Here is a 25,763-nt window from a genome sequence, read left to right on the forward strand (position 1 = left end):
AATGGTGGGAAGAGGTGGAAGGGCACAGCTTTGGTGCTGGGTGGGGGACTGACTGGAAGATTTAGCCAGGAGTGAGTCCCTGAGCCTCCGGTGGAGAGCTGGGCACCAGTCCCAGGGGGCCACTGGTGACACGTTACAGGTAGATCCTTTGCTTAGAGGAGACAGTATTTCCTGGGGTCTTTTCCTTAAAAGATCCCTGTTTTCCTAACTTCATTCCTTTTTAGTTTCTTCATCCTCCTCTTCCAGGAGAGGCACTTTCCTGGGCTCACTCACTGTGGTCAAATGAAGCCTGGGCAGAGTCTCAACAACTCTGGGTGCAGGGAGGACAAGGTTTAGGGTTTGGGGTTCCGTACTCTCCTATCTGACTTCTCCCATCCCGAGGCTTCCCTGGACCTTCCAATAATCTGAGTCCACAGTGAATAGAGGCATAAGGGTCGGTGGTTGTGGGGGATGCAGTCCTCACAACGTCCCGCCCCAATTCACTCCTAATTAACCCTGCGGTTGCTAACTTCACAAAAACGTCGCCTCTGCCTCCGACGTATAATCTGCTGCCTCCAAGTGACCGTTAAACCACCCGGTGAGGGAGACTCGGAGCCCAGGACCCCGAGTGGAGGCTGCTGGTAATGGGGAGGAGGACAGCGTGGTCCCCATCTATGCCCTGGGCAGTGCAGCCACTTCCCCGCCAGCTCCGCCGCAGCCCTCCCTCCCTCCCGGGGTGGCGCAGCTCCGACCGACTGGGCCCGGGCGGCGGCGTCCGGGTGGGGTGGGGGCGGGGGCCGCGGCCCCGTGAGCAGCCCCGCCCCCGCCTGCGCGCCGCCCCCGAGGAGTCCGCTGGGAGGTGGAGACTCCAGCGCAGAGCGGGGGCCGCGCGGAGCAGGAAGGGGGTGCTGGGAGCAGCCGGGCCGGGCCGGGCCGGCCCAAGGGCGCCTTCGCCTGGGAGCTGGGCGCGGGGCCGCGGCGGAGGCGGAGGCCAGCGGGCTGGCGAGCGCTGAGAAGTTTGGCGGCCCAGGGCCCGGCGTCCCGCGGTGGCAGAGGCCGGGGCCATGGGGGCGGCCAGGGGCGGCCGGGCGGGGGCGGTGCGGCGCGCACCAAGCCCTTAGAGCGGCGCGGCCGCGGCGGCGCAAAGTTAGCCCGGCGGCCCGGGACGAGCGGCGCAGCCACTGGAGCGCCCGCCTCGGCCATGGGCGAGCACCCCAGCCCGGGTCCCGCAGTGGCTGGCTGCGCCGAGGCGGAGCGCATCGAGGAGCTGGAACCCGAGGCCGAGGAGCGGCTGCCCGCGGCGCCCGAGGACGTGAGTGTCCCCTCCTCCACCCGGCAAACTTTCTGCGGGGTGGGGGGGGGGTCTTGGGGGAAAGCTGCCCCGACTCACCCTCCCCGCGGGGCAAGTTGGAGGTTTCAAGGTGATGCGGGAGCGCCCGGGATTGGCGGGGTCCCCGCGAGCGAGAAGGGACTGAGGGACCGGTCTCCCTCAAGTGCACGCGCGCGCACCCCTCCCCCGCTCGGGCTCCCGTGGCTTCCCTGCGGGACACAGCCCCGCCGCTGCACCAGGGACCTGTCGGCCGCGGGAGCCCCCTCCCCGCGGCTCGTGCAGTGCCTGGGACACGGCGTTTTCCTGCAGAGGCGGCCGCGTCACAGCAGTAACTCCCCCTTTCTCTCTCTCTCTCTCTCTCTCTCTCTCTCTCTCTCTCTCTCTCTCTCTCTCTCTCTCTCTCTCTCTCTCTCTCTCTCTCTCTCTCTCTCTCTCTCGCGACCTGCGGACTCCGCTGGCCGCGCAGACCGGTCTGGCGACCCCCTTCTCCGCTCCCAGATTAGCTCCTACCCGCCACCTGCTCTGTCGCGACACTGATTGAAATTCAGACTGGCCCCTGTTCCTTAACCCTGCAGGCCAGGGCAAGGGGAGGAGGACTGTTGGGAGAGGTTTGGCTCTGGAATCCCAGACCGCGGCCGTGCCTGGGACTGTCCCCTCGGGGGAAGAGAGGGAGGGGCTACCCCGGAGGACTTCCCTGCCCTCTGCCGTGCGAGTCTCCAGCCCACCTGTCCTGGGAGCCAAGGGTGGATCCGGCGTTGGGAAGCCCTGGAACTGGAGTTGCTTAAGCTTCTCCTCTCAGGGTTATCCTGCAAATAGGCGTGAAAAACTGGGCAGGCCTCCTGCCCTGCCCCATCCGTTCCTCAGGGTGGAGAGATGGAAGTGAAGCCAGGTCCTCCAACCTGCAAAACCAAAGCCAGCAAAACTGGATGGGCCCGGGACTTCTGTGATTAAACCTATCACTTCCTCTGGCCCTAGACCCCTGGTAGAGTCTCAGCCTTAGAAGAAAATGGGTGGGGTTCAGCGCATTGGAAAGTCACTCGCACCCCCCCCATTCCCCCCACCCACTGCCACCAAAAAGGAAAAAAACAAAAAAAAAACCCAAAAACACCTGCAAGCAAAATGTTACCTCTATGCAGGGGTGAGTTCTAAGTAGGTTCTCTGGCCTCCTAGGGTCTGAGAGTCTGGGCAGGATTCAGAGGCCTGGGAGTAGATGTGGACAGAAGCTTCAGGTGGCAGAAGTTACAGAGCTGGAGGCCTTTGGTCAATGCTGAGAATCATCCTTGTTTCTCATTCCTCCACCCAACTGTCCCGGACAGGGGACACCCACCTTGCTGTCCCCAACTCCCTACTGTGAGTTCCCTGGCTTTGCTCATTTGGGGAGCTCTTCCCAGGTTTTCCCTCCACTCTGTGGCCCATCCATGAACCTGGTTCTGCCTCCTGGGCAGCAGCTGGGAGGTTACATCAAAAACCTCAGGGGGCTGCAGAGACCTTAGTGATAAGTGTCTTTATTTTTTCTTTCTCTTCTCTTCCTCCTCTCCTGCATGGCCTGCCTCTCTACCAGCACTGGAAAGTCCTGTTTGATAAGGTATGTGAGCAGTTAAATTCCCCTCACCCTTTCCTTCCAGCCCTCCCTGAAATCAGTCTCAGTCTCCCTGCTTGCATGGGCTTTCCTAGCTCTGTGCTCCTGAGATGATGTTGTGGGATGGAGGCGTGGCATACTGCATCTCAGGCTGAGCAACCCTGCTTCAGGTATCTGGAGGAGGTGGTGGGCTCCCCTGAGAGAATCCCTTCCTCCCAACAACTCCCCCTGCATCATGGCTGGGTTTATACCATGTAGGAATTGGGCGATAGGTAGTTAATGCTTAGGAAGTTTCTGTACACAGGAGGATAGCAGTAGCAGGCTGAGGAGGTGGGGAAGGGGCTTGGATTAACCACCCAGTTCTCTTTCTACCTGTAAGACCCATGGCCATCACTGAAGTGAAATCTCTACTATCCTTGGGGAGTCAACTCATGATATGGGCTCTTTTGAAGGCTGATTCTGTTTCTTTAATTCTGCAATAGGGATGGAGGAGTACTGGGAAGTTACAAATGAAAAATGGTACATGATTGTTTGCAGTACCTCAAATCTAACTGTGAGGAATGGAGTTGGGAGTGCCAAGTGTTGACTTTGAGTCAAGAGATGGACATTTGACCTACACCAAGGAAACGGTTGTTTTTGCTTGGTGCTCGGTTGCTGTTGTGTATTTACTTTTCCCACTATGATCCATGGTGCAGGAGGAGAGGAGGCTGGAGATGGGGGTGGAGGGAGGCTGGGAATAAGATAGAGAAAACTGCAGTCCTGTAGTGACAGTGATTGTGCCATGAAGTTTGTATAACTTTAAAAGATTGTTCTGTTTGGACCAGAAGAAATGTGTGGAGTTAGAGAGGGAAATAAATATGAAACAATAACTTGATCCAGACCTTTGTTGTAGGCAGGGGGATGCCTTTGAAAGTTGTTGGGTTTTTTTGTTTGATTGGTTTTTTGTTTGTTTGTTTGTTTTAAGCAAATTGTTTTGGGATGCAAGCAATGCTTGGAAAGATACTGTGTGATAGTGGGTAGGGGTGAGATGGATTGCAGGGATGGAAGACAGTAGTCAGGGGCCTGCTGTAGTGAATGGACACAAGCACCTTAGGTTAGTTAGCTTTCCATTACTATAGTAAACATCTGAGGTAATCACATTATAAAGAAAAAAGGTTTTCTTTGGATCATGATTTTGGAGGTCCACAATTGGTCTGCCCCATTGTGAGAGAGTACATCCTGGCAGAAACCTGTGGTGAAGCAAAAGCCATTCATCTTATGACCACAGAGCAGAGAAGAAGAGACTAAGACCCCACAAGTCCCTTTGTGAGCACCTCCCTAGTGACCTAAATAGCTCCCACTAGCCCCCACCTCTTAAAGTTTTCACAACCTCCCAATTGCTCCTAGCTGGGGACCAAGCCTTTAATAGCTTTGGGAACACTTATCCAAATCATAGCATGCTTTACCTTGGTGACAATGAGAATGAAAAAAAAAAAAAAAGAGGGGTGTAGTGATAGGGGAATGGAAGATATTAATAGAGCTGAATAACTGAGGAGAAAAGGGAAAAGTAGAGGTGGGGGAGGTAAGCAAAATGACAGCTTTGATTCCAGATAAGTTTAATTTGCGTAGCCAGCTAAATGCACAGGCCTTAGTGGGACTGAACACATGGGATTGCAGAGGGAAAGACATGGTGGACCTGGGGTGAGAATTTGGCGTTATCTTCCACCAGACTGACGATAGCTTGAGGATCATGAACTGGCTGCTGTCCTGATGTAGAAGAGCCTCTTTTCCTCTGTTCCTAGTGCCATCTATGCTCCCTCTGGTCCCTAAGAGTATAGCAGCTGCTGGCCTGATGCCCTGAGTCAGGAGGGAGCCACTCTGTTGCCACTGCTACCACTATCACCAAGCTGCCAGCCCTTCACACCTCCTGCCAGATTTAGAATCAGAACCTCGAACAAAGTGTATCATGCTTTTTCTCTGTGTCTTTCACATTTGACTAATTTCCTTTGCCATTTCCTATGTATGTGTTTACATTTTAAAACAAAACATTTGGATGAATAGAGAACTTTTAGTGGGAAGAATTTGGAACCCAAGTACAGTCCCGAGTAGAGAGTGTGAAGTAGTCAATATTACTGAAGATCAATAAAATCCAGTTGGAGGGAGATCCACGGCCTCCCCTGCTTCTGGGGAGGCCACTCAGAAATCATTCTGGACAGCCGAAAATAATTCTAGGAAAGAAACTACCAAAATTAGTGTAGACCATTTTTTCGTATAGGAATTTTAGCCTGTATGTACTCCCCAACCCTCATGAGGCATCAGAAACCTGTTTCTGCCTTCCTATTGGTGCTTTGTGTTTAAGAAGAGCTGCCCCTGAGGATGACTTTGACCTCTGGCAGATGTCCAGTCCTTCTGCATTCATTGCCTCTGTCCTTTAACCATTCCCCTGACAGGGCGAAGGGAAGAGTAAGTATGAAGCTTCTCGAATGGACTCAGCCTCAGTAGGATGTCAGGTTCTTCCAAAAGCTGAAACGATTTATCCCTCCTCTTCCTCTGGGCCTGACTAAAAGTAGATTTGGCAAGTTGTGAAATTGGTACATGTTGGGAAAGTTTGGCTGGGTGCACCAAGTAGCCGCCCCAACATTTCCTCCAGAAGTAGACATCCCTGATAGGTCGAATGGTGGTGAATAGGACACATGACACCTGTCATGTGTCACAGAATCCCTGTGAGCCAAGTGGTGCCTGAGTTCCCCTTCCAGAGGTCAGTGGTGTGGAAGGCTGGAACCATTCAGCACAGTCTCCCTCCCTTTCTTGGGTCAAGGAGACACCAGTGGCACCCAGTTTCAAACTGGAATCTGTTTCCCATGTGTTAGGGATGGAATTTGATCAACGTCTCTGTGCTATATGGTTCTTTACCATATGGAGTAGCGTTGACCTAGCATGAAGCTCCCTGAACCCCAAGGGCCACCATGTTGGCATTGTTGATCCTATGTGACCACCTTTCAAGTAAATGGCCAGGGTGCCTTTTATAAAGGAATTGGGAGTGAGCAGAGCAAGTCACCTCAGCCCCTTGGAAGTTTTCCTCGCCCCTTTATCGTTCTGGATTTTGTCTGGTCTGCTCACGCAGGGATACAGCATGATCAGTTCCACATCATCCCTTCTCACTTCTCTATGGGCCAAAGATACCACCAAAGGCAGGAAGCTTAAGGGTCATCAATTCACCTTCCAGATGTTCCATGGGTTCATTTCCTACTTGAACTTCTCCTTAAGGGAACTGTCTTTTCATAACTTTGGGATCTTGATGGTTTTCCTAAATATTTAAATAGGTTTTAAAGTTACCATAGGGCTGGGGGTCAGTCTCAATGGTACAGCACTTGCCTAACATGCACAAGGCCCTGGGTTTGATCCCTAAGCACTGCCAAAGTATTAATAGTAATAATAAAGTGACCATAAGTATTAACTTGCTGTTTTAGTGCAGTACTATATCGAAAAGATTTTTTATTTTTCCATCATTGAATATCATTTCCTTCATGATTCCTCTATTGTTTCAGGCCTAAGACAATTTTCATCCCTTTCCAGGTCTCAAATAAACCCTTCTATGTCCTACTACTTTTCTCAGTTATGTAACACTTCACTCCCCCTGGGTGTTACTGCTCTCTGCTTACAGCTGCATTGCTTACTCAGAAACTCTTTATATATTGTTTGAGAAATGGCATCATTTGATAAATTTTCTAATCTATGTCACAGATATAATTTTGCACAGGTAATGTATCCTTTAGTTAGTGTTTTTTATTTGTTCCAGAAGTTTCTAAAAGCTCCTCCTTTCAGGTTGTGTGCTCAGTCCCTTTTTGAGCCTCAAGTTTTTTTCCCAAGGTCAAATAGTGGGTCAGTGGCAGATATGGGACTGGACTTCAGTTAACCTGCAAACAGTTTCCTGTATTGACAGAGCCATTCTCCAGGTTCACCCTTAAAAATGACTCCAAGATCTTTGAGTGTTTAATGAGCACAAGTATTTGGAGAAGAGTTTTGATAAGTCAACAAAACAGTTGCTTTTGAGCTCAAAAGAAGAGAGAAAAAAGGAAGAATTGGCAATCTCTTAATTGTGTCTCCTCGTTCCCCTTCCTACTGGGGACCATGCATTTCCCTGAAAAGAGACCAATTTTGGTAATCCCTCAGACAGGAAGTTGACATTGACTGTTCTGCTGAGATTAAAAACATGTGCTGCAGATGGAGCTTGGGACTGTTTTGATGGGCTAATGGGAGAAGAACCTTGGATTTGGTGATAGATAAACCTGGCTTCCAGTCTTACCTACTTTGTGACTGGGGGAAATTATATTACCTTTCTTTTTTTTTTTTTTTTTTCCTTTGGTAGTGCTGGGGTTTGATCTCAGGGCTTTGTGCTTGCTAGGCAGGTGGCAGGTGTTCTACTGCTTGAGCCAGGCCTCCAGCCCTATATTACCTTTCTGAGCCTCACTTTCCTCCTTCATAAAATGGGGATGATGATCTTTAACTCCAGGGTGATCACGAGAATAGATTGGAAGTGGAAACTCCTTTCACGATATCTGATTCCTAATGGTCATTTGATAGATGTGCCTTGACTGGGAGTCGGAATTCCCGGTGAAGTACAGGACCATTTCTGACACCTGGACCCTGGTGGGGATGGTGGCTCCTTGAGAGAGCTACTTCTGAACCCACAGGATTTTTCTGCTTTCTTTCTCCCAGTGCCTCCCCTGCCTACTCCCCTTCCCCCCAGACTAGAGGGCTTCCCCTGGCCTGATCCTGATGCCCACATCATTTGCAATTTTCCTGTAAGTGACTTGGGCAGGAGGGGGGAGGGGTTAGGAGCTGAAAAGAGGTTCAGAGGAAACCGCTGAATGAATTATCGAGATGCCACAGAGAAAACACCTGCGCAGAGACAGCAGTGATGGCCATGGCCCCTGGAGAGCATGATTAGCCAACAGAGTAGGGTTCCCAGAGAGGGACAAAGCCTCCCTTGGGCTCTATGCTCCCAACCCTTTAGCAAGTAGCTAGCCTGGAGGACTCTTGAGGCTATGGACTTCCTTCTACCACAAAACCAGCTTTCCTACCCTGCTCCTACTATAGTGACCTCATCAGGTATGCTGGGGTTAACCCTTTATCCCTGACCACTCACAAAAATGCATTCCAAGGGATCCAGCCTCATGCACTGCGTGGCTGCCTGCCTGACACGTAATAGGCCCACACAAGTTTGAGTGAATGACAGATCGAAATACAGCCCTGCATGTGCTGTCTTGGGTTAAAACGTCCAGGAGCAGACCCTGACCATGACCTGCTAAGGCTCATGTCTGTCTTCCCCTCCCACGCACACACCTTGTGGCTGCTGCCACCTCAAGAACCATAGGTTATTAGAAGGTCAATGGAAACATCTTGTACAATTTGTTCATTCTGCAAATAAGGAAAGACAGATCAGCCTTCTGAGGTCACTTGGTGTAATGTAGTGCTAGAGCTCCTGTGTTCTTGCCACCAGGCCCTGAAGGCTCCCATTTGCTTATCTTGAGTAATGATTAAGGCAGATGGGGAGATGAGACAGGTGGGCAGGAGGACATAATCTGGGCCAAGTCCTAGCTTTGTGATGGTGGCAGGCCAGGCAGCCTCACCGAGCCTCAGACTTCTCTCTGCAACTGCCTAGAATAATACCCGCCCTCAGCCTTGTTGTGAGGAGGGGTGATGTGTGCATAGTGCTTGGCACAGTGTGTAGTAAGCACCTTGTAAATATTATTGCGTGTTACTGGAATTTAAAGAAAGAAATGCTGTTTTTGAAATGGGTAGATATATATGATAGATCCAGGTCTTGAAACAAGGTGTCCAGATCCTCAATCCAGGTTCCTTCCTTCTTGTCAAGCTAAACTACCTTCTTTAGGGCAGAAACTGAAAAATTACCTTCCCACCTGAACTTTCCAGTGAGAAAGGAAAGAGGTTTTTGAATAAAGGTTGCCTGAGTATTGATGTACAAGTACACCCCTCTGCTCACCTAGCTTGTCTGCCTGCCTTGAGGAGGGGCAAAGGTGAGGATGAGGTCTGTCCTTCAGATAGTCCAGTCCTCCTCTCTGCCTGGTGTCACCATTTGGCAGTTCCTCCTGGACTTTTCCTTGGTGGCCAGTGGTGACTTAGGCACTGTCTTATGTTTTGGAAAATGAGTCAGTGTGTCTTGAGCTGTGATCGGGTAGAGGTAACGTCCAGCTTTTTGTTGTTGTTGTTTTGACAGGGTCTATGTAGCCCAGGCTGCCCTCGAAGTCCCTATCCTGCATTAGCGTCCTGAGTGCTGGGGTTATAAATGTGCACCATGAAACCCAGGCCCAAGTTTTTTTGAAGCAAGGTACAAGTCTGAATTGATAAAATTTCTTGGAGGGAGCAAACACTTGAGTTTCTACTATGTACACATATGTCTGTCATTTTGTGTTTCTTTCTCAGCAACTTGATGAGGTGAGGATGCTGTGTCCTTTCTTTACAGAGGAGGAAACTAAGGGCAGAGGGGGCGGGGCTTGCCCAAAGACAAGCTAATGAGGAGCTTCTGCAGTCAGTTTGTGTTTGTCCCCAATGTTTCTGGGTTGCTTGTCATGAGACAGAAGACCCACAGGAGGTGAAGGGGCAGTTTAGAACCCATTTATCCTGCCTTCCTGCTCCTGGACTGCCTCCCATTCCCCTCCTTCTCCCAGATCTCTCAGCTCTGTGTTCTGGGGACCAATGGGACTCTGTGGTGGCTTCCAAGAGACGCCTCAGGTGCCAAGGTTTTAAGCTGAAGGGGCAGATGTCAGACCCTCCCTCCCAGCCCACCGACACCTCTTCCCTCCATTCCCTTCCTGCTGCTCCCCCAGACTCCTGGCTTTATGGCCTTAGGCAGCCCTGACAGGCTGGGCTGGATGAGTCAGTTTAGGCACTACTTCTACTCCCTCCCAGTACCCAGGAGACTGCTTGAGTCACAGCACCCAGTCACCCCCTCAGGGCCTGTGGCCCTCTGCATGCATGGGATGCCTTAGGGGGTGGCTCTGAAGGGGGAGAAGTGGGGTATTCCAGGGGCACACTGTCAGGTGTGAAGGGCCAGAGCCTGCTGAAAGGAAGCTGACCTCACCCCTTGGTGCCCACCCACCCCAGCTTCCCAAATTCCAGGAAAGCACTGAGAATGTTCCTCCCTTTGTCCAGGTGTTGGAAGAGTAGGTGATTTTTCTGGAAATGCTGATTGTCCAGTCACTCAGCCAACCTGGATTCAGGCCAAGGATGCCCTTCTCTGCTGGGGAAAATATTTTGGCCTAACCGGCCTGCCAGCAGCCCTGAGATTCATGATTTTGACGTCTGAGAGGAGGGATGCTCTGGAGCCTGGTTTGTGGCTTTGGGAGAAGTCCCTTGTGAGGCCTGTGCTGCCTCCCCAGGTCCCTGCAGGGGCAATTGCAAGAGCAGAAATAATACAATTGGGTCTCCTCAATCAGACTGGCCAAACCCCAGGGCAGTGAGGAGCACCAGGCTCCAGTGATTCACTCTGCAGAACCTGGAAGAGAGGAGGGGTCAGAAGATGGTTTTAGGACCAGCTCCACTCCCCTCCCATGAAGGGTTTGGAAATCCACCCCTTGCTCATCTTGGAGCAGGTCCCACAGTGCCTGTTCTCACATGGACAGCTGTGGTTCTGCCAGCTCTCTCTCGGTGCCTCAGTTTCCTTATCTGTTAGGTGGGACTAGTCACACTTAATCTGTAGTTGGTGTGAGAATGAAATAATAAAAGATTTGTGAGAGTTAGTGTTTTGAGGAGGGGGGAGACGGTCAGGAGAAGGGCACGAGGTGGTTTTCTGTGTGGGGCAGATTAGCATCCTCATTTGCAAGGAAGGAGAAGTGGAAGAGAAAGTGCCTGACCCCAGCAGCTACAGCCTGGACCTAATGTATGGGGCTGTAAATATCCATGAATGGGCCAGAGTTCCCTGATGGGCTCTGGCTATTGGGTGGAGAAAGCTTTTCTGAGCCATAAACACTTGGACATCCTTGTTAGTTCCATTGTGCTCAGTAGCTTGGTAGTGATGCAGATGAGCTGTGAGGATGTTGGCTCTTCACCTTACCTTGTCCCATGTCATTTCCCAGGGCTCCTTCTGCTGTGGGGGACAGACAGGAGACAGTGGGAATGGGGAAAGGAACATGTCCCAGATCTGAGGCTCCCCCTTCCAGACCCCAGAGGTCTTTACAGAATGTCAGCTGGTTCAGTGGCCCCACAGGCTGCCTCTGGCTCATTGCAAGTACTCACAGCCCTCTCTGAGGTCCTGGGCCTCTCCAGATGCCAGAGAGAGAATTCAAGCACTAGGAGCAGGAATCAGACATGGCCTTGTCCTGGAAATGCAGTTTGTGCAAGTCACAAATACCTAGTACATATGAAATAGTCAGGCTCTTCTCTTCCTTCTCTTTTTTTTTTTTTTTTTTTTCTCTTCCTTCTCTTGTGTTTCCATGCTGCTGAGTAAATTCTGAAGCCTTAGCAAAGCTCATTGGCCTGTAGCTGGAAGGGGAGAAGCAGGGCTGCTGTCCTGGGTGCTGAGCAGACAAATCCCAGCTCTGGCAGGTTCATTCTCTGAGAGTTCAGGTCAGTGGCCCCACTAGGCCAGTCACTGATTTCTCAGCCCTTCCTGGGACCTTGTGTCCCCAGCCAACCTTCTGGCTGGGCCTAGATCCCACAGACTTCTAGCTTTGCTGGGGCATTCCGGCATACAGCATAGTGTCAGCTACCTTAAAAGTCTGTGCCATTCATGAGCTGGAGGAAAAAAGCTGAGTCCAAACCACCAACAAAGGGACTGGCTTTCACAAAAAGGAAACATTACTATGGACTCATGCATTTTTCCTAAAGAGTGTTCTGCACAATGTTACTGTGAAAAACTACCATGATCAAATGTCAGACCGAGCAAGATCTCCACTGTAAGACCTTGCAGAGCCCCTCCAAGAGGGTTTTCCAAATTATGGGACCACAGAACCCTTATCTCATGCACCATCTTTGGTCTAGAGTTCCACAAAACAAATGTTGGGAAAGTCCTGCACTAGGGACTATGTTTCATACAACTGAACAGGATGGAGAAAAACAGGGGAAGGAAAGGTTAGGGCCAGTGAACCCAGTGGAGAAGCCAGAAATTATTTCCATCCTACTGGGCACAGTGGCTCAATCCCAACAACTCAAGAGGTAGAGATGGAGAGGATCCTGGTTCAAGGCCAGCCCAGATAAAAAGCTAGTAAGACCTCATCTCAACCAATAAGCTGGGTGTGGTGGTGTATGCTTGTCATCCCAGCTGTGCAAGAGGCATAAATAGGAGGTCATGGTCCAGGGTGACCTAGACGAAAAAAAAAAAAAAGTGAGACCCTGTTGAAAAATAACTAAGCAAAAAAAGGCTGAGGGTGTGGCTCAAGTGATTGAGCACCTGCATGGATAGCGTAAAGCCCTGTGTTCAGATGGTGCCAGAAAAAATTATTTCCATCCTGACCATTAACTCATTCTCTGACCTTGAGCTTGTTTCTTTCATTCCTTTTTAGTGTCTGCACCTGTTTTCCCTTCTACAAAAAGAGGATGATGCCTGGATATAGTGGATCCTTAGCAAATATGGTTGGGAGGACTGGAGTAGGGTTCCTGGAACTCTTTTTAGCACAGAATTCTAGTGATGGGAGAGAGTGTGGGCTCTGGGCTCCTGCCTGGGTATGAATTTGTCTGCAACAATCACTGTCTGATCAAACTTGAGCAACTCAGCTCTTTGTGCCTTGGTCACCCCTCCTCAATAAAATGGAGCTAAGAATAGTGTCTACCTCATAGGGTGATTGTGAGATTTGAAAGGGGGAAACCACAAAATTTGGCAGCCAATTTGGGACACAGAGTGAAAGGGGCATTGTTAATAATCGTGTTCGGAGAAAGGGAAACCAGGCAAACCAAGATGGATGGTGACTTGAGGTCGCAGTGAGATAGTGTCTGATATGTAGCAGTCATCTCATATATGTTATTTGTCACTCGCCTGGACAGTAGGCAGAAGGCTGGGATGTTCAGAGTGAAGCTGCTCAGCCCCCTCCCCACTGCTGCTGGGCCTCAGAGGCCCCACAGCCTGTACAACTCTGCAGTACAGTTTGAGAGTCACAGAGGATCCCGCCAGTTATTTGGACCTTATTTATGAGTCTCTAATCTGCTGTGCCTCTCCAATTTCACCAGGTCCCCCTGGCAGCACAGATCTACATAGTGCCAGCCCCACCTGACCACCCCCATATGGAGAAGCCCCACCTCATCCTAGCCCCAAATTTCCCATCAGGATTCAGTAGAACGTTGGCTGCTCCCATGGGATGAATGAGCTATGAATTTCTCTTCCCATCCCTCTTTCTACATACTGCTTGCTTATGTGCTCAGAGTTGGAGATGAACCCCCTTCCATTTCCCCAAGAAGGTAGAGGGCCTACCATTTCATTGATGGAAAAACTGAGGCAGTGTGGCTGAATAAATTTCCCAAAATGGCACAGCAGCTGGGGGTAGGGGCTCTTTCCTTAACTATCCCCACCTTGTCCAAAAGAGGGGGAAGGAGCCCTAGGTGCCAACAATACAGAGAATTTGATGGGTCATTTCTCTAGGCTTGGTGGGTAAATGGCTCAGGGTTAGAGAAGGGAAGTTTGTGTGTGTGTGTGTGTGTGTGTGTGTGTGTGTGTGTGCGTGCGCGCGCGCGCGCGCATGTGCATGGACACATGTGGCCTCAGACTAGGGAGAGCTGGTGACCCAGGGGATTAGTGGCCAGAGGGCTGGGCACCAATGAGATTAAAAGTCCCCTTGGAGCCTCTCAAAGCTCTTTTCAAGGCTGAGGCAGGTGGGCTGGAGGGCCAGCTTCTCACTTCATGCCTTTCTCCTCGCTCTGCTGCCAGCATCGTGCACTCAGGCTGAATATGGACTTACCCCTTCCTCCACAGCGCTAAGCCCTGTTCAGGAGGCAGCTCAGGATCCATCCTGGCTCTGCACATAGGCCCCAGCCCCATTCACAACGCACACTTCCTGCTGACCCAACCACTCATAGACCAACCCCAGTCTCATCCTAAAAGTGCCCCACTGCCTAAGTGGGTGAATCCAGGGCATGGAGAACCCAAGGAGGGGCAGCTTCGGGAGCGTCAACACATTATTGCATTTACAGGACTCATCCCCCAACCCCCACCCCAAAAGGCCTGAAGAAGCCAGGAGGTAGGATGTGTGCCCAGAGAGGGGTGACCAGACTGCTGGAAGGAGAGATCCCCACCCCCATCAAATGTCATAGCCCCAGGCCCTGGTGAGCTGATGCCCTGGGTGTGCATCCACCCACCATGATCTGCAAGGAAAGCCACCCATTCTACAAATGAGGCAGGAGTGGCTTAAGCTGTTTACCCTAAATTATACAAATCCTGATCAGTGGCCAGGACAAGAGTATTTTGGCTTATATCTGCTTGAGGGGCATAGGCTTATTTTGAAGCCCTCAGCTTCCTTCTGGGGTGATAGGACCTACCTCTTTCCTGCCTTCTGGGCACATGCTCTCCCTCTAGCTTACTCTCTCTGTCCCTTTCTCCCTTTGTCTCCTTATCTCTACCTCCTGCCAGTGCCTGCTCTTGCCTTCATCTTCCCAGGTGTTGAGTGGTGATGGAAAGGTTCCCTGTTTGCATTCATGGGGCTCTGTGAGCTGACCCTATCCCTGCCTCTCTCTCCCCACTAGTGATTCTCTGGTCCCTGAGGCCTCATTATTAAGGTAGTGGTGACCCTGCATTGTCTGGCCTGTCTGGCCCTGGCATGAAAGATAGAGTTTTGGCAGAGAATGGAGGCTCGGCATGATTCCAGCTAGTTCTTTGAGTAAAAATGTAGAGCCTGTAATGTGCTTCGGACAGGGTGAGCAGGCCAGGGTGGGGGCTGGGGACCAGGGAGCCACAGGGCAGCTCCTGTCACTAGGGCAACAGCAGGGAGCCACAGAGAAGGGGAGGGCAAGGAAGAGAGCAGGTGGCTCTTTGTCTGCTGCCTGATCCCAGACCCTTACCTCATTGCCCTCCCCAGCCTTCAAGGAGGCCCCTGGGAAGGGATTGACATCCCTGCTCCCAGCACATGCAAAACCATTGGGCTTCCTCCCCCCTGCTGAGGCAAGAGGGAGTCCATGCTGTGCAGCAGACCACTGCTCCCTTACAGGGCCCATTGGGATTCTTCCCAGGCACGCACGTACACACACACACGCACACACACACAAACATGTCTGTGCCCCATCTGCCCACCCAGCACTGAGGTCCATGTGAGAGCAGGCGAAAACTAGGCTAGTGCATTCCCAAAATGGAATCCGGGTGGGTCCAAGAGGCTCTCAGGGATGAAGGGGGTCCAAGGCACCAAGGAATGCACCCTCTGCCAGCCATTGCCATGGTCCCTATCTAGGCTAAGTTTTCGCATCTGAGCAATAAGGAGGCCAAGACTTGATGTTTGGGGCTCTTTCCTGCTGCATAAATTTCTGTTTTGGGTAGGACCATAGAGAATCCCCTGCCTCTCCCAGGTCTGGGGCTGTGCTCAGCTCTAATCCTTCATTTTGCCTCTGATCAGCAAAACAGCCCTTGGAACTGAAGGTCAGTGGCAGCCAGCAGTGGCTTTCAGCAGAGGGCCAAGCTGCCCAGATGTGAATCCTAACTCTGCTGGTGCCTCTCTTTCCTCATCGGTAATATGAGGATCATAATACAATCTGCTATATCTGTTTTGGGAGGAGGTCAAAGAAAATCTGTACAGAAGTGCTTAAAGTACTGTTTGACACAATGAAAACACTCAGCAAATGTCAGAAATGAAGATATTTCTGGAATAGGGTGAGAACCAAATAGATGTCATCCATGAATTCTAGTATTTCAGGTGGAGAGTGGTGGGTAAATACATGGATTTTACAATCAGCCTCTTTTTTTTTTCTTTTATTATTCATATGTGCATACAAGGCTTGGTTCATTTCTCCCCCCTGCCCCTTCCCCTCCCTTACCACCCACTCTGCCCCCACCCTCTCCCTCCCACCCCCTCAATACCCAGCAGAAACTATTTTGCCCTTATTTCTAATTTTGTTGTAGAGAGAGTATCAGCAATAATAGGAAGGAACAAGGGGTTTTGCTGGTTGAGATAAGGATAGCTATACAGGGCATTGACTCACATTGATTTCCTGTGCGTGGGTGTTACCTTCTAGGTTAATTCTTTTTGATCTAACCTTTTCTCTAGTACCTGTTCCCCTTTTCCTATTGGCCTCAGTTGCTTTAAGGTATCTGCTTTAGTTTCTCTGCGTTAAGGGCAACAAATGCTAGCTAGTTTTTTAGGTGTCTTACCTATCCTCACCCCTCCCTTGTGTGCTCTCGCTTTTATCATGTGCTCATAGTCCAATCCCCTTGTTGTGTTTGCCCTTGATCTAATGTCCACATATGAGGGAGAACATACAATTTTTGGTTTTTTTGAGCCAGGCTAACCTCACTCAGAATGATGTTCTCCAATTCCATCCATTTACCAGCGAATGATAACATTTCGCTCTTCTTCATGGCTGCATAGAATTCCATTGTGTATAGATATCACATTTTCTTAATCCATTCGTCAGTGCTGGGGCATCTTGGCTGTTTCCATAACTTGGCTATTGTGAATAGTGCCGCAATAAACATGGATGTGCAGGTGCCTCTGGAGTAACAATCTTTTGGGTATATCCCCAAGAGTGGATACCACATTTTCTTAATTCATTCGTCAGTGGTGGGGCATCTTGGCTGTTTCCATAACTTGGCTATTGTGAATAGTGCCGCAATAAACATGGGTGTACAGGTGCCTCTGGAGTAACCTGTGTCACAGTCTTTTGGGTATATCCCCAGGAGAGATATTGCTGGATCAAATGATAGATCAATGTCTAGCTTTTTAAGTAGCCTCGAAATTTTTTTCCAGAGTGGTTGTACTAGTCTACATTCCCACCAACAGTGTAAGAGGGTTCCTTTTTCCCCGCATCCTCGCCAACACCTGTTGTTGGTGGTGTTGCTAATGATGGCTATTCTAACAGGGGTGAGGTGGAATCTTAGCGTGGTTTTAATTTGCATTTCCTTTATTGCTAGAGATGGTGAGCATTTTTTCATGTGTTTTCTGGCCATTTGAATTTCTTCTTTTGAAAAAATTATGTTTAGTTCACTTGCCCATTTCTTTATTGTTTCATTAGTTTTGGGAGAATTTAGTTTTTTAAGTGCCCTATATATTCTGGTTATCAGTCATTTGTCTGATGTATAGTTGGCAAATATTTTCTCCCACTCTGTGGGTGTTCTCTTCACTTTAGAGACCATTTCTTTTGATGAACAGAAGCTTTTTAGCTTTATGAGGTCCCATTTATCTATGCTATCTCTTAGTTGCTGTGCTGCTGGGGTTTCGTTGAGAAAGTTCTTACCTATACCTACTAACTCCAGAGTATTTCCTACTCTTTCCTGGATCAACTTTAGAGTTTGTGGTCTGATATTAAGATCCTTGATCCATTTTGAGTTAATGTTGGTATAAGGTGATATACATGGATCTAGTTTCAGTTTTTTTGCAGACTGCTAACCAGTTTTCCCAGCAGTTTTTGTTGAAGAGGCTGCTATTTCTCCATTGTATATTTTTAGCGCCTTTGTCAAAGACAAGTGGTTATAATTGTGTGGCTTTATATCTGGGTCCTCTATTCTGTTCCACTGGTCTTCATGTCTGTTTTTGCCAGTACTATGCTATTTTTATTGTTATTGCTTTGTAATATAGTTTGAAGTCAGGTATTGTGATACCTCCTGCATTGTTCTTTTGACTGAGTATTGCCTTGGCTATTTGTGGCCTCTTGTGTTTCCATATAAATTTAACAGTAGATTTTTCAATCTCTTTAATGTATGTCATTGGAATTTTGATGGGAATTGCATTAAACATGTAGATTACTTTTGGGAGTATCGACATTTTTACTATGTTGATTCTACCAATCCATGAGCATGGGAGATCTCTCCACTTTCTATAGTCTTCCTCAATCTCTTTCTTCAGAAGTGTATAGTTTTCCTTATAGAGGTCTTTCACATGTTTTGTTAGGTTTACACCTAGGTATTTGATTTTTTTTGAGGCTATTGTAAATGGAATTGTTTTCATACATTCTTTTTCCGTTTGCTCATTGTTAGTGTATAGAAATGCTAATGACAATCAGCCTCTTTAGAGATGTCCTCATGTGGAGTTCTGCAGAGAACTGAAATAGTCCGTGACTGTAACTCCTGGTTATTTCTCTTGGATTGTCTTAGAAACATTGCACACACAACCTGATTTCCCAAAATAGTCTTCATTAACTTTATGCAGAAAAAGGGGAAATGTGCAGGGCATGGTTGTGCCTACCTGTAATACCAGCACTCAGGAGGCTGAGGTTTAAAACCAGCCTAGGCCAAATAGTGAGACCTTGTCTCAAAAAAGTGAAAGGAAAAAAAGTAGAGGAGAATGTGAGTGGTTTGGCCTGCCCGACTCTCTTGTCCTACACACATGTTGCCTTTTATTTACTTTTGAGGTGCTGTGGCTTGAACTCAGGGCCTTGCACATGCTAGGCAAGCGCCTTACCACTGAGCCACACCCAGAGGCCATCCATTGCCTTTTAAAACTTAAGCAATCCACAGCAGCATCTCCAGAGAGACACTGGGGTCTCATGTGGGGAAGCCCTTTGCTAGGAGGGATGCTCGGCACAGTAAGAGACAAGAGATGAAGTATCATTTCCTGGCAGGGAACAATTGAGGGTGGACATGGGTGGGCTCTGTGAGGAAGGAGGGGCGGAAAGGTTAAAGTCTTCTCTGGGAGAGATGAATGGGTTTTTCTAACTGAACCCACAAGGCATTTCATGGAAAATTAGTGCCTGTCTTTTTATCCGAACATCCCATCTATTCTTGATTGAGTGCTTATGATGAAGGCTCTGTTCTGAGCACCCAGGAGCAGGTATAGAACCAGCCTTTGAGGAGCCGCAGTCCAGTGAGTAGGCAGAGAGAGTAAGAGACTGTGTGTGGGGGCGGTCCGCAGGCTACCCGGGGTGCAGGGATCAGGCTGAGAAGGACAGAAAGGGACATCGGAGTAGTTGGGAGAGTGATGAGGATGATGAGGGAGGAAAGACAATCCTAAATGGAGGGACCCACGGGTACAAAGCTGTAGAGGAAAAGAGAATGGTGGAAAATGCACACTCTCTAAACATAAACAGATAATGAATCTTTGGAAAGTCTGCCAGTCCTGCCTGGGTGAGTGAAGCACTGGGAGGGGCTGCAGCCAGGTGTAGAAGACCAGGCCAGACCAGACCAGGCCTCCACATTCCCCTTGCAGTCCCTTGACTGAGCCCCTCCTGCTTGCCTGTCACCAGGAAGGTCTTCTCAAACACCTTTTTCTCACTGCCATCTCTCCTGTTCCTAGAAGCTCCTTGCCTCCCTCTGTCTGTAGCCCTTTGTTTCTGCTTTCCTGTCCACCATCAGGAATAAGGGTGTAGAAGAGGTGCTTTAACCTCTCTGCACCTGTTCCTTTTCTCTTCTCAACATGGTTAGGTTGGGTGATCCTGAACAGGTGCCTTGGAAAGATCCCAGACACCACCTGGCCTCTGTGGGCAGAGGGTAAGGCAGGAGCACTGCATGGGTTCTGCATCAGTGCTGAGAGGGGGTGGTGCCCTGCTGACCCCACTGCTCTCTGCTTCTCCCTCAGTTTGACCCTGGGAACACGGGCTACATCAGCACAGACAAATTCCGGAGCCTCCTGGAGAGCCACAGCTCCAAGCTGGACCCGCGCAAAAAGGAGGTGCTCCTGGCTCTCGCTGACAGCCATGCAGATGGGCAGATCTGCTACCAGGATTTTGTCAACCTGGTGAGCACCTTGGGGCCCTTGCACTGGGATGGGTCTGTTGGCTCACAGCATTGAAAAAACCCAGGCTTCGGCAAGAGAACGAATACCACTGAGGACCAGCTTTCTCTTTGTCCCTGGGTTCTGCCTTCTGTATCAAGCCATCCTCAAAGCAGCTTCTGGCAAGTCCAGACCCTCTTATGTGGCTCGAGGTGACTGCACTGTTTGAGCCCTCACACCCTCAGTCCATACCATATAAAGAAAGAGAGTCTCTTCTTATGGTAGCTCCTGCAAAAGGCCTGGGATGTCTTCCCTTTCACTGGCCTAGCTTGGGTCAGCAGTATTTATTAACAAACTTAAATCAATCAGTGCCCATCCCTGGAGCTGAAAGTGGGGTCAGTTCCTCCAAAATGAAGGACAGGAGTGGGGAGGTTATTGTTGGCAGAAGAAGGAGCTGGGGTGAGCCAGACCTCCCTACTAGTAGTGCAGCACATGGGTGGAGGCCATAGATCAGCAGACCTGCTGGCAGGTGCTCAAGGTTGTCACAGGAGCTGGAGATGGAAGACTCGTGAGTCCTGCCCTGTGGTCTGGTGTCTTGGCATGGAGACTTCCTCCTTCCTGAGGGTTAATGCTGTGCTATTGCAGGGGCTACCACGGCAGCATTGAAGTGGGCTCCAGTGGGTTTAAGCAGGCAGGATTTTAGCCACTGTGATGGACAGGAACTTAGTAGAAACTGTGTTAATTACCAAGATGAATACAGGACCAGAAGTCTTCGCTTGGTTTTCCTAGTACTGTGATAGAGGTGGTCCACCTCTTTTCATGTCACCCATGCAGGGGGCAAGCATGAAATTAAATGTGTGACCTTCAGGCTCCTAGAATCCGGAGGCATCAATTGGGGGTGAGGAGCCCACACCTCTCATAGCTGTCATTGTGCCATGCCAGCTGTCCATGAGGCAGGTGCCAAAGCAGTGGGTTCTGTAACAGTCTCTCAGTCCAGGGGTTAGCAGGTTTTCAGAGAGCTACTGCAGGGCTGTAGAGGTGTGTGATCTTCTGTTCAGAGCAGACCTGGGGAGCAGAGCTCCTGAAGCCTGGGAGAGTGGAACTGAGAGGGGATGTGGGGGCAGTGGGATTCATAGTGGGGGCAGTGGGATTCATAGCGCGGGCGGTGGAAGTGAGTCCTGTGACAGGGAACCTAGCAGTGCCACCAAAGAACAGGCCACGGGTCTAAGCCTGCACAGCCCCAATGCCGTCATGTGTGTACAAGATACCTGCCCGGTCCTAGGGCATAGGGAGGGCATGCTGGGCAGAGAGGTGCTTCTGTCCAGCTGGGCGCCAGTGGAACTCTCTGTGTGAACTCAGGAAAGCATGTGATGGCTGTGCCATAGTTGGAATTTTTCTGGGCTGGAGTGGCCAGCCACAGCCTGAATTCCCTAGAGACTCAACATAGAAGGGACGCATCAGGGAGGGAGCTCTGGGTAGGGCAGAAGCCTAGGTCCTCAATCTGCCTTTGCCACTTGCTGGGAAAGATCCTCTGGGCCTTTGTGACCCATTTGTAAAAGGAGCCCAAAGGTTCATTCAGGGTTACTGCAAGGATCAAATATGATAAAACTATATTTGAAAGTTTCCGTTGTCTCTGAATGTTCTTCTACCAGGTAAACTCCCTGCTTTTTTTTTTTTTTTTTTTTTTTTTTTTGGTGGTGGTGGTGGTACTAGGGCTTGAATTCATGGCCTTGTGCCTGCTAGGCAAGTGCTTTACTACTTGAGCCACATGTCCACCTCTTTCCCTGCATCTTTTGTGAGGTTTTTCCTACCCCATCCCATGCAGAACAAATCCAGAGCCCCTACTGTGCTTTTCTCAGCCTCATAGCAGAGACGACATTGCATACAGCTGAGCAGACAGGGTTGTCACCTATAGACGTGCAAGTTGTGTACTGTATAGGGATGCCTGACTGAGATCTGGCCTCAACTTTGCTCACCAAGGCTTTGAAGAAACTCCTTTATCTGATCATCATAAAAGCTCCACATGGGCTAGTGTGATCTGGATTTGAATCCTGGCTGTGTGATTTACTTTGGGGTTGTAGGGTAGTGACTTACCCTCCCAAAGCTTCAGTCCCTATCTTCCTGATGAGGGAATATGACCACATGCAAGGTAATTAAGATGCCCCCCTTTTTTGCTGCTGTTTGTACTTATCTCCCTGTAAACTTTGTGAGGCCCAAGACCACCACTACAACTAGGCCTCCCATAGCTCTGGGCCCGTCCAGGACACAGCTGAACGGTGAGTGTGCACACACTGCTTCTCCTGTGCTTATGCTTTGGCCAGGAGTGTGTGTGTATGAGCATGTACGCTGTGTGTGCATGTATGCTGTGTGTGCATGTATGCTGTGTGTGCTTTATGCATGTGCACCCTCCAGGACTGGGGAGAAGAGTAGCTACAAAATAATTTGACAGTGAGATCCTATTTGGGGCCCATGATGTCTGTGGGAGCCCTGGCTCACACCTGCATTTACAGAGCTCCTGAGCCACTGAGACAGAGCCAAGCTTTATAAGCTGGAAGGGATGAAGGTGGGCATGGTAGAAAGGGTTCATTTAGGATGGCTTCCTGGAGGGGGTGGGCTTGAAGCCAGATATTGAAGGTGAGAGACAGTAGGGCTGAGTTCTAAGGAGGGGACTGAGCAGGGAGGATCCCACTACCTGGCCCGGTCTAAACACAGATCCTCTTAGCTGCCTTCCATTGACAGGGCTCATCCCCTTGTGCCTTGCTGCAGCCTGGTTCACCTTGCCAGCACTGCTTGGCTCCAATCTTCAGATCTGATCTGCCATTCACTTCTAGCCCTTGAAGTACTGGTGGCCGTGATTTACTCCCAGAATACATGGATAATTGCCACTTCAGCAGCCACTGGGCATCTAGGTTCTGGGGCAGGGAGAGCTATGTCTCTAGTTTCTCCCTCAAGGGTCTGGAATGTGTCCCTGGAAGGCAGGTTGGGGTACAAAGGCTCCTGGAGGCTGGAAGTCAAGCTGACTGCTGGGAGAGGCATCTCAAGCTCCACTAGTACATCACAAGGCTGCTGAAGGAAGCAGCAGGCCTGGGGACCCATCACCAGGCCCTGGGCTTGCCAGGCATCACAGGTTCCGGGAAGCACTCAGGAGTGGCAGCTTTCACAGCAGGGCTCTCAGTTCTGGTCTGGGAAGGCTTCCCTCCAGAACCATCCAGCTAAGGGCTGCTCCAGTCTTCCTAAGCCAGCATATCTGAAGATGCTGCCTTCTACTTACTCTGAGGCTCCCACCCAGCCAGTACCTCCTCCAGGAAGCCCTCACTGACTCTGAACTGTGACTGTTGGTCACTTCTATGTCCTGACATTAAGTAGTTGCTCAGTAAATTGTGATGGGCAGATGAAAGGAAGATAGAGTGAATATGAATACAGGCTCTGGGTTTGAACTTGGTGGGCTTCCTATTCGTAGTCCTTATCTAACAGGTGGATTACTTGTGAACACCAAATGAGTCAACACATGTGAAGTGCCACATCATAAGAGCACAGGGACCGTGGGGTTTGGCCTGCTCTAAGGAACATGCTAGCTGGGAAGTGGGTGTAGGCTTCCCAGAAGCCCCTGCTCTGATCATCTCCCCATCCCATTGCCTGCGCAGATGAGCAACAAACGGTCCAACAGCTTCCGCCAGGCCATTCTACAGGGCAACCGCAGGTTGAGCAGCAAAGCCCTGCTGGAGGAGAAGGGGCTGAGCCTCTCGCAGCGACTGATCCGCCACGTGGCCTACAAGACCCTGCCCCGTGAGATTGACCGCAAGTGGTACTATGACAGCTATACCTGCTGTCCCCCGCCCTGGTTCATGATCACAATCACACTGCTGGAGGCAAGGACAAGGGTGGGGGAGGATGGGGAGAGCAGCCACAAGAATATCATGAGGGGAGTGGGGAGTCTCCTCCCCTGAAGGGTGATGGTTGAGGATCAGATGACAGACCTGTTACAGTGAATGCAAGTGTTGTTGAATTGTAGACTGCAAAGAGATATTTCAAAGCAATTACTACAAGCAATTTTTGTAGCAAAGTCCCTCTGTGGCCATACCCACCAAAACAACAGCAACAGAAACTGCAGAAAGTTCATGGAGTTGGGGATTTAGCAAGGCAAACTCAGTAAAACCAGTTTATTTTAGTTCTTCCCCAGGTGGGCAAAGTGAACCAACTACTGACTCCCTAGGACTTCAGTTCTCACCTGTAGTGCAGGTATAACAAGACTTGTGCTGGTGCTGCCATAGGAAGGCAGGACCCCTCTGTTTACAGTGAGAGTGGCTGTGGGTATTTTCTAAACACAAAAGAAGCATCACACACAGATTTCTCTGGGAGGGAGGGTGTATGAACAAGTAAAGGTAGGCTTAACTTTTATTTATTTATTTATTTTGGGTTGTTCTGGGATTTGAATGCAGGGCTTCAAGCTTGAAAAGCAGGAGTTTTACCACTTGAGCCACGCTTCCACTCCATAACTTATTTTTAAAGAACATTTTCCTCTTAGGGAATCAGCTATACCTACTGTCATGCAAAAAAAAAGGTCACCTGCTTAGGCAACAGAGTGCAAAGGTACTGTCTTCTGTGTTGTGTGCCCCTGTGAGATGGAACTCCATTCTCCTGACTGTTCAACTCAGGAACCTGAATAGCCCACCCTACCACAAGCTCCTAAATGCATGCTTCACTTTCCTTTGGCATGTTAGGCTCTTCCACTGTTTCTCTTCCAAAGCCCCGGACCTAATCACTGCCTCTGCATATGTTCTTGTAAAGTTCCTGCCTAATCAAATGGCAGGATCCTTCAGCTTCGTGGCATCTTTCTTCTTCTCTTTTGCTAAATCAGAAATTTCCAGTCTGCAGACCACAGCTCCTCTAATTGTTATGGCTTCATCTAAGTACATATTGTGGTTGCGATTTTTCTGAGATATTCTTGGACTCATTCCAAGAATAAGCAATGCTTATTGCTTTGGTCTATTTATTAACTTCTATTTGAAGACTAATAATAATGAGTTGGCTTGGAAGCGGTATTTGCTGCCAGGCCACCATGTGGTGTTAGGTGGATAGAATAGATTCTCAGAGAGCCCCAGAGACACAGCTGCTGGGGGCCTAAGCCATTCCCAGGTTTAGCCCAGACAGTCTAAACCCGACACTAGTTATAGCTTCCTTCTCTGTGAGTGTTGGTCATGGGGGTGATTCTTTGTGTTTTTATCACTTTTTTTGGGGGGTGGGATTATTTTGAGACAGGGTCTTGCTTTGTAGTCCAGGCCAACCTCAAACTCATGATCCTCCTACCTCAGCTTCCCAAGTACTAGTATTATAGGTGTGTGCCATTGTGCCCAAATACTTAATCACTTTTAAGCCTCTTAACTACTCTGGAAGTGTATCCATTGGTACCATTTCCAGATAAGGAAGCCGAGGACCAGTAATTCAAAATAATATAACCAGTTTTGTCCAGATTGGTTTTTGTGTCTAAATTGGTTCTGATTTCCAAATGTAAACTTGAACCATCAATCTAAAAGAAACTAATTCTCTGATTTCAGTGCAAATAGAGAATAGAAGAACATGGGGAAAGCTACTAGACAGGCCCAATACCAGCAAGCAATAAGAAGTTAACAGCTGACAATTTGACAGTGAGAGAAATAATAAAAGAATATTTAAAAGTAGACCTCAGTCTTAAACACAAGAATTTGGGCCAGTGTAGGAGAGGAAACTCCATCCATCTTGATTGATGGAAAAGACATCATTGTCATAGTCTAGACTTAGATATCCTTACATGGTTCTGCACATACCCTGATCAAGAACACAGGGATGGGGCTGGTGATGTGGCTCAAGCGATAGAGTGCCTGCCTAACAAGTACAAGGCCCTGAGATCAAACTGCAAAAAACCAAAACAAAACAGGGACAGCAATGGTGGCTCATGCCTGTAATCCCAGCTACTCAGGAGGCAAAGACCAAGAATATTGTGGTTCAAGGCCAGCCTGGGCAAAAAGTTGAGACCTCCCATCTTAACAGTTGAGGGTGGCAGCACACACTTGTTACCCTAGCTACAGGAGGATTGTGGTGTAAACAGGAGAATCCTGTCTGG

General features: G+C 49.5%; 1 protein-coding gene across 5 annotated transcripts in view; it reads left to right on the forward strand.

Annotated features, from left to right (window-relative positions):
* Positions 1-874: 874 nt before the first annotated feature.
* Positions 875-25,763, forward strand: part of LOC109701958 (rhomboid-related protein 3-like) — a 52,343-nt gene continuing 27,454 nt past the window's right edge. The window contains exons 1-4 of one of the 5 annotated variants that reach the window (XR_012438688.1): positions 878-1,291; positions 2,871-2,894; positions 19,529-19,687; positions 23,308-23,532. Coding sequence is in view for 4 of the 5 variants with exons in the window: in XM_074046404.1 (XP_073902505.1) it covers positions 1,181-1,291; positions 2,871-2,894; positions 19,529-19,687; positions 23,308-23,532 (519 nt within the window). In the remaining variant the exon portion in view is untranslated. Of the gene's footprint in view, positions 1,292-2,560; positions 2,660-2,870; positions 2,895-19,528; positions 19,688-23,307; positions 23,533-25,763 lie in introns of those variants that run through there. The other 4 variants (XM_074046404.1, XM_074046407.1, XM_074046406.1 and 1 more) reach the window with 4 other exon arrangements.

The sequence above is a fragment of the Castor canadensis genome, chromosome 11 (assembly GCF_047511655.1).
Source record: "Castor canadensis chromosome 11, mCasCan1.hap1v2, whole genome shotgun sequence".
Taxonomy (NCBI): Eukaryota; Metazoa; Chordata; class Mammalia; order Rodentia; family Castoridae; genus Castor; species Castor canadensis.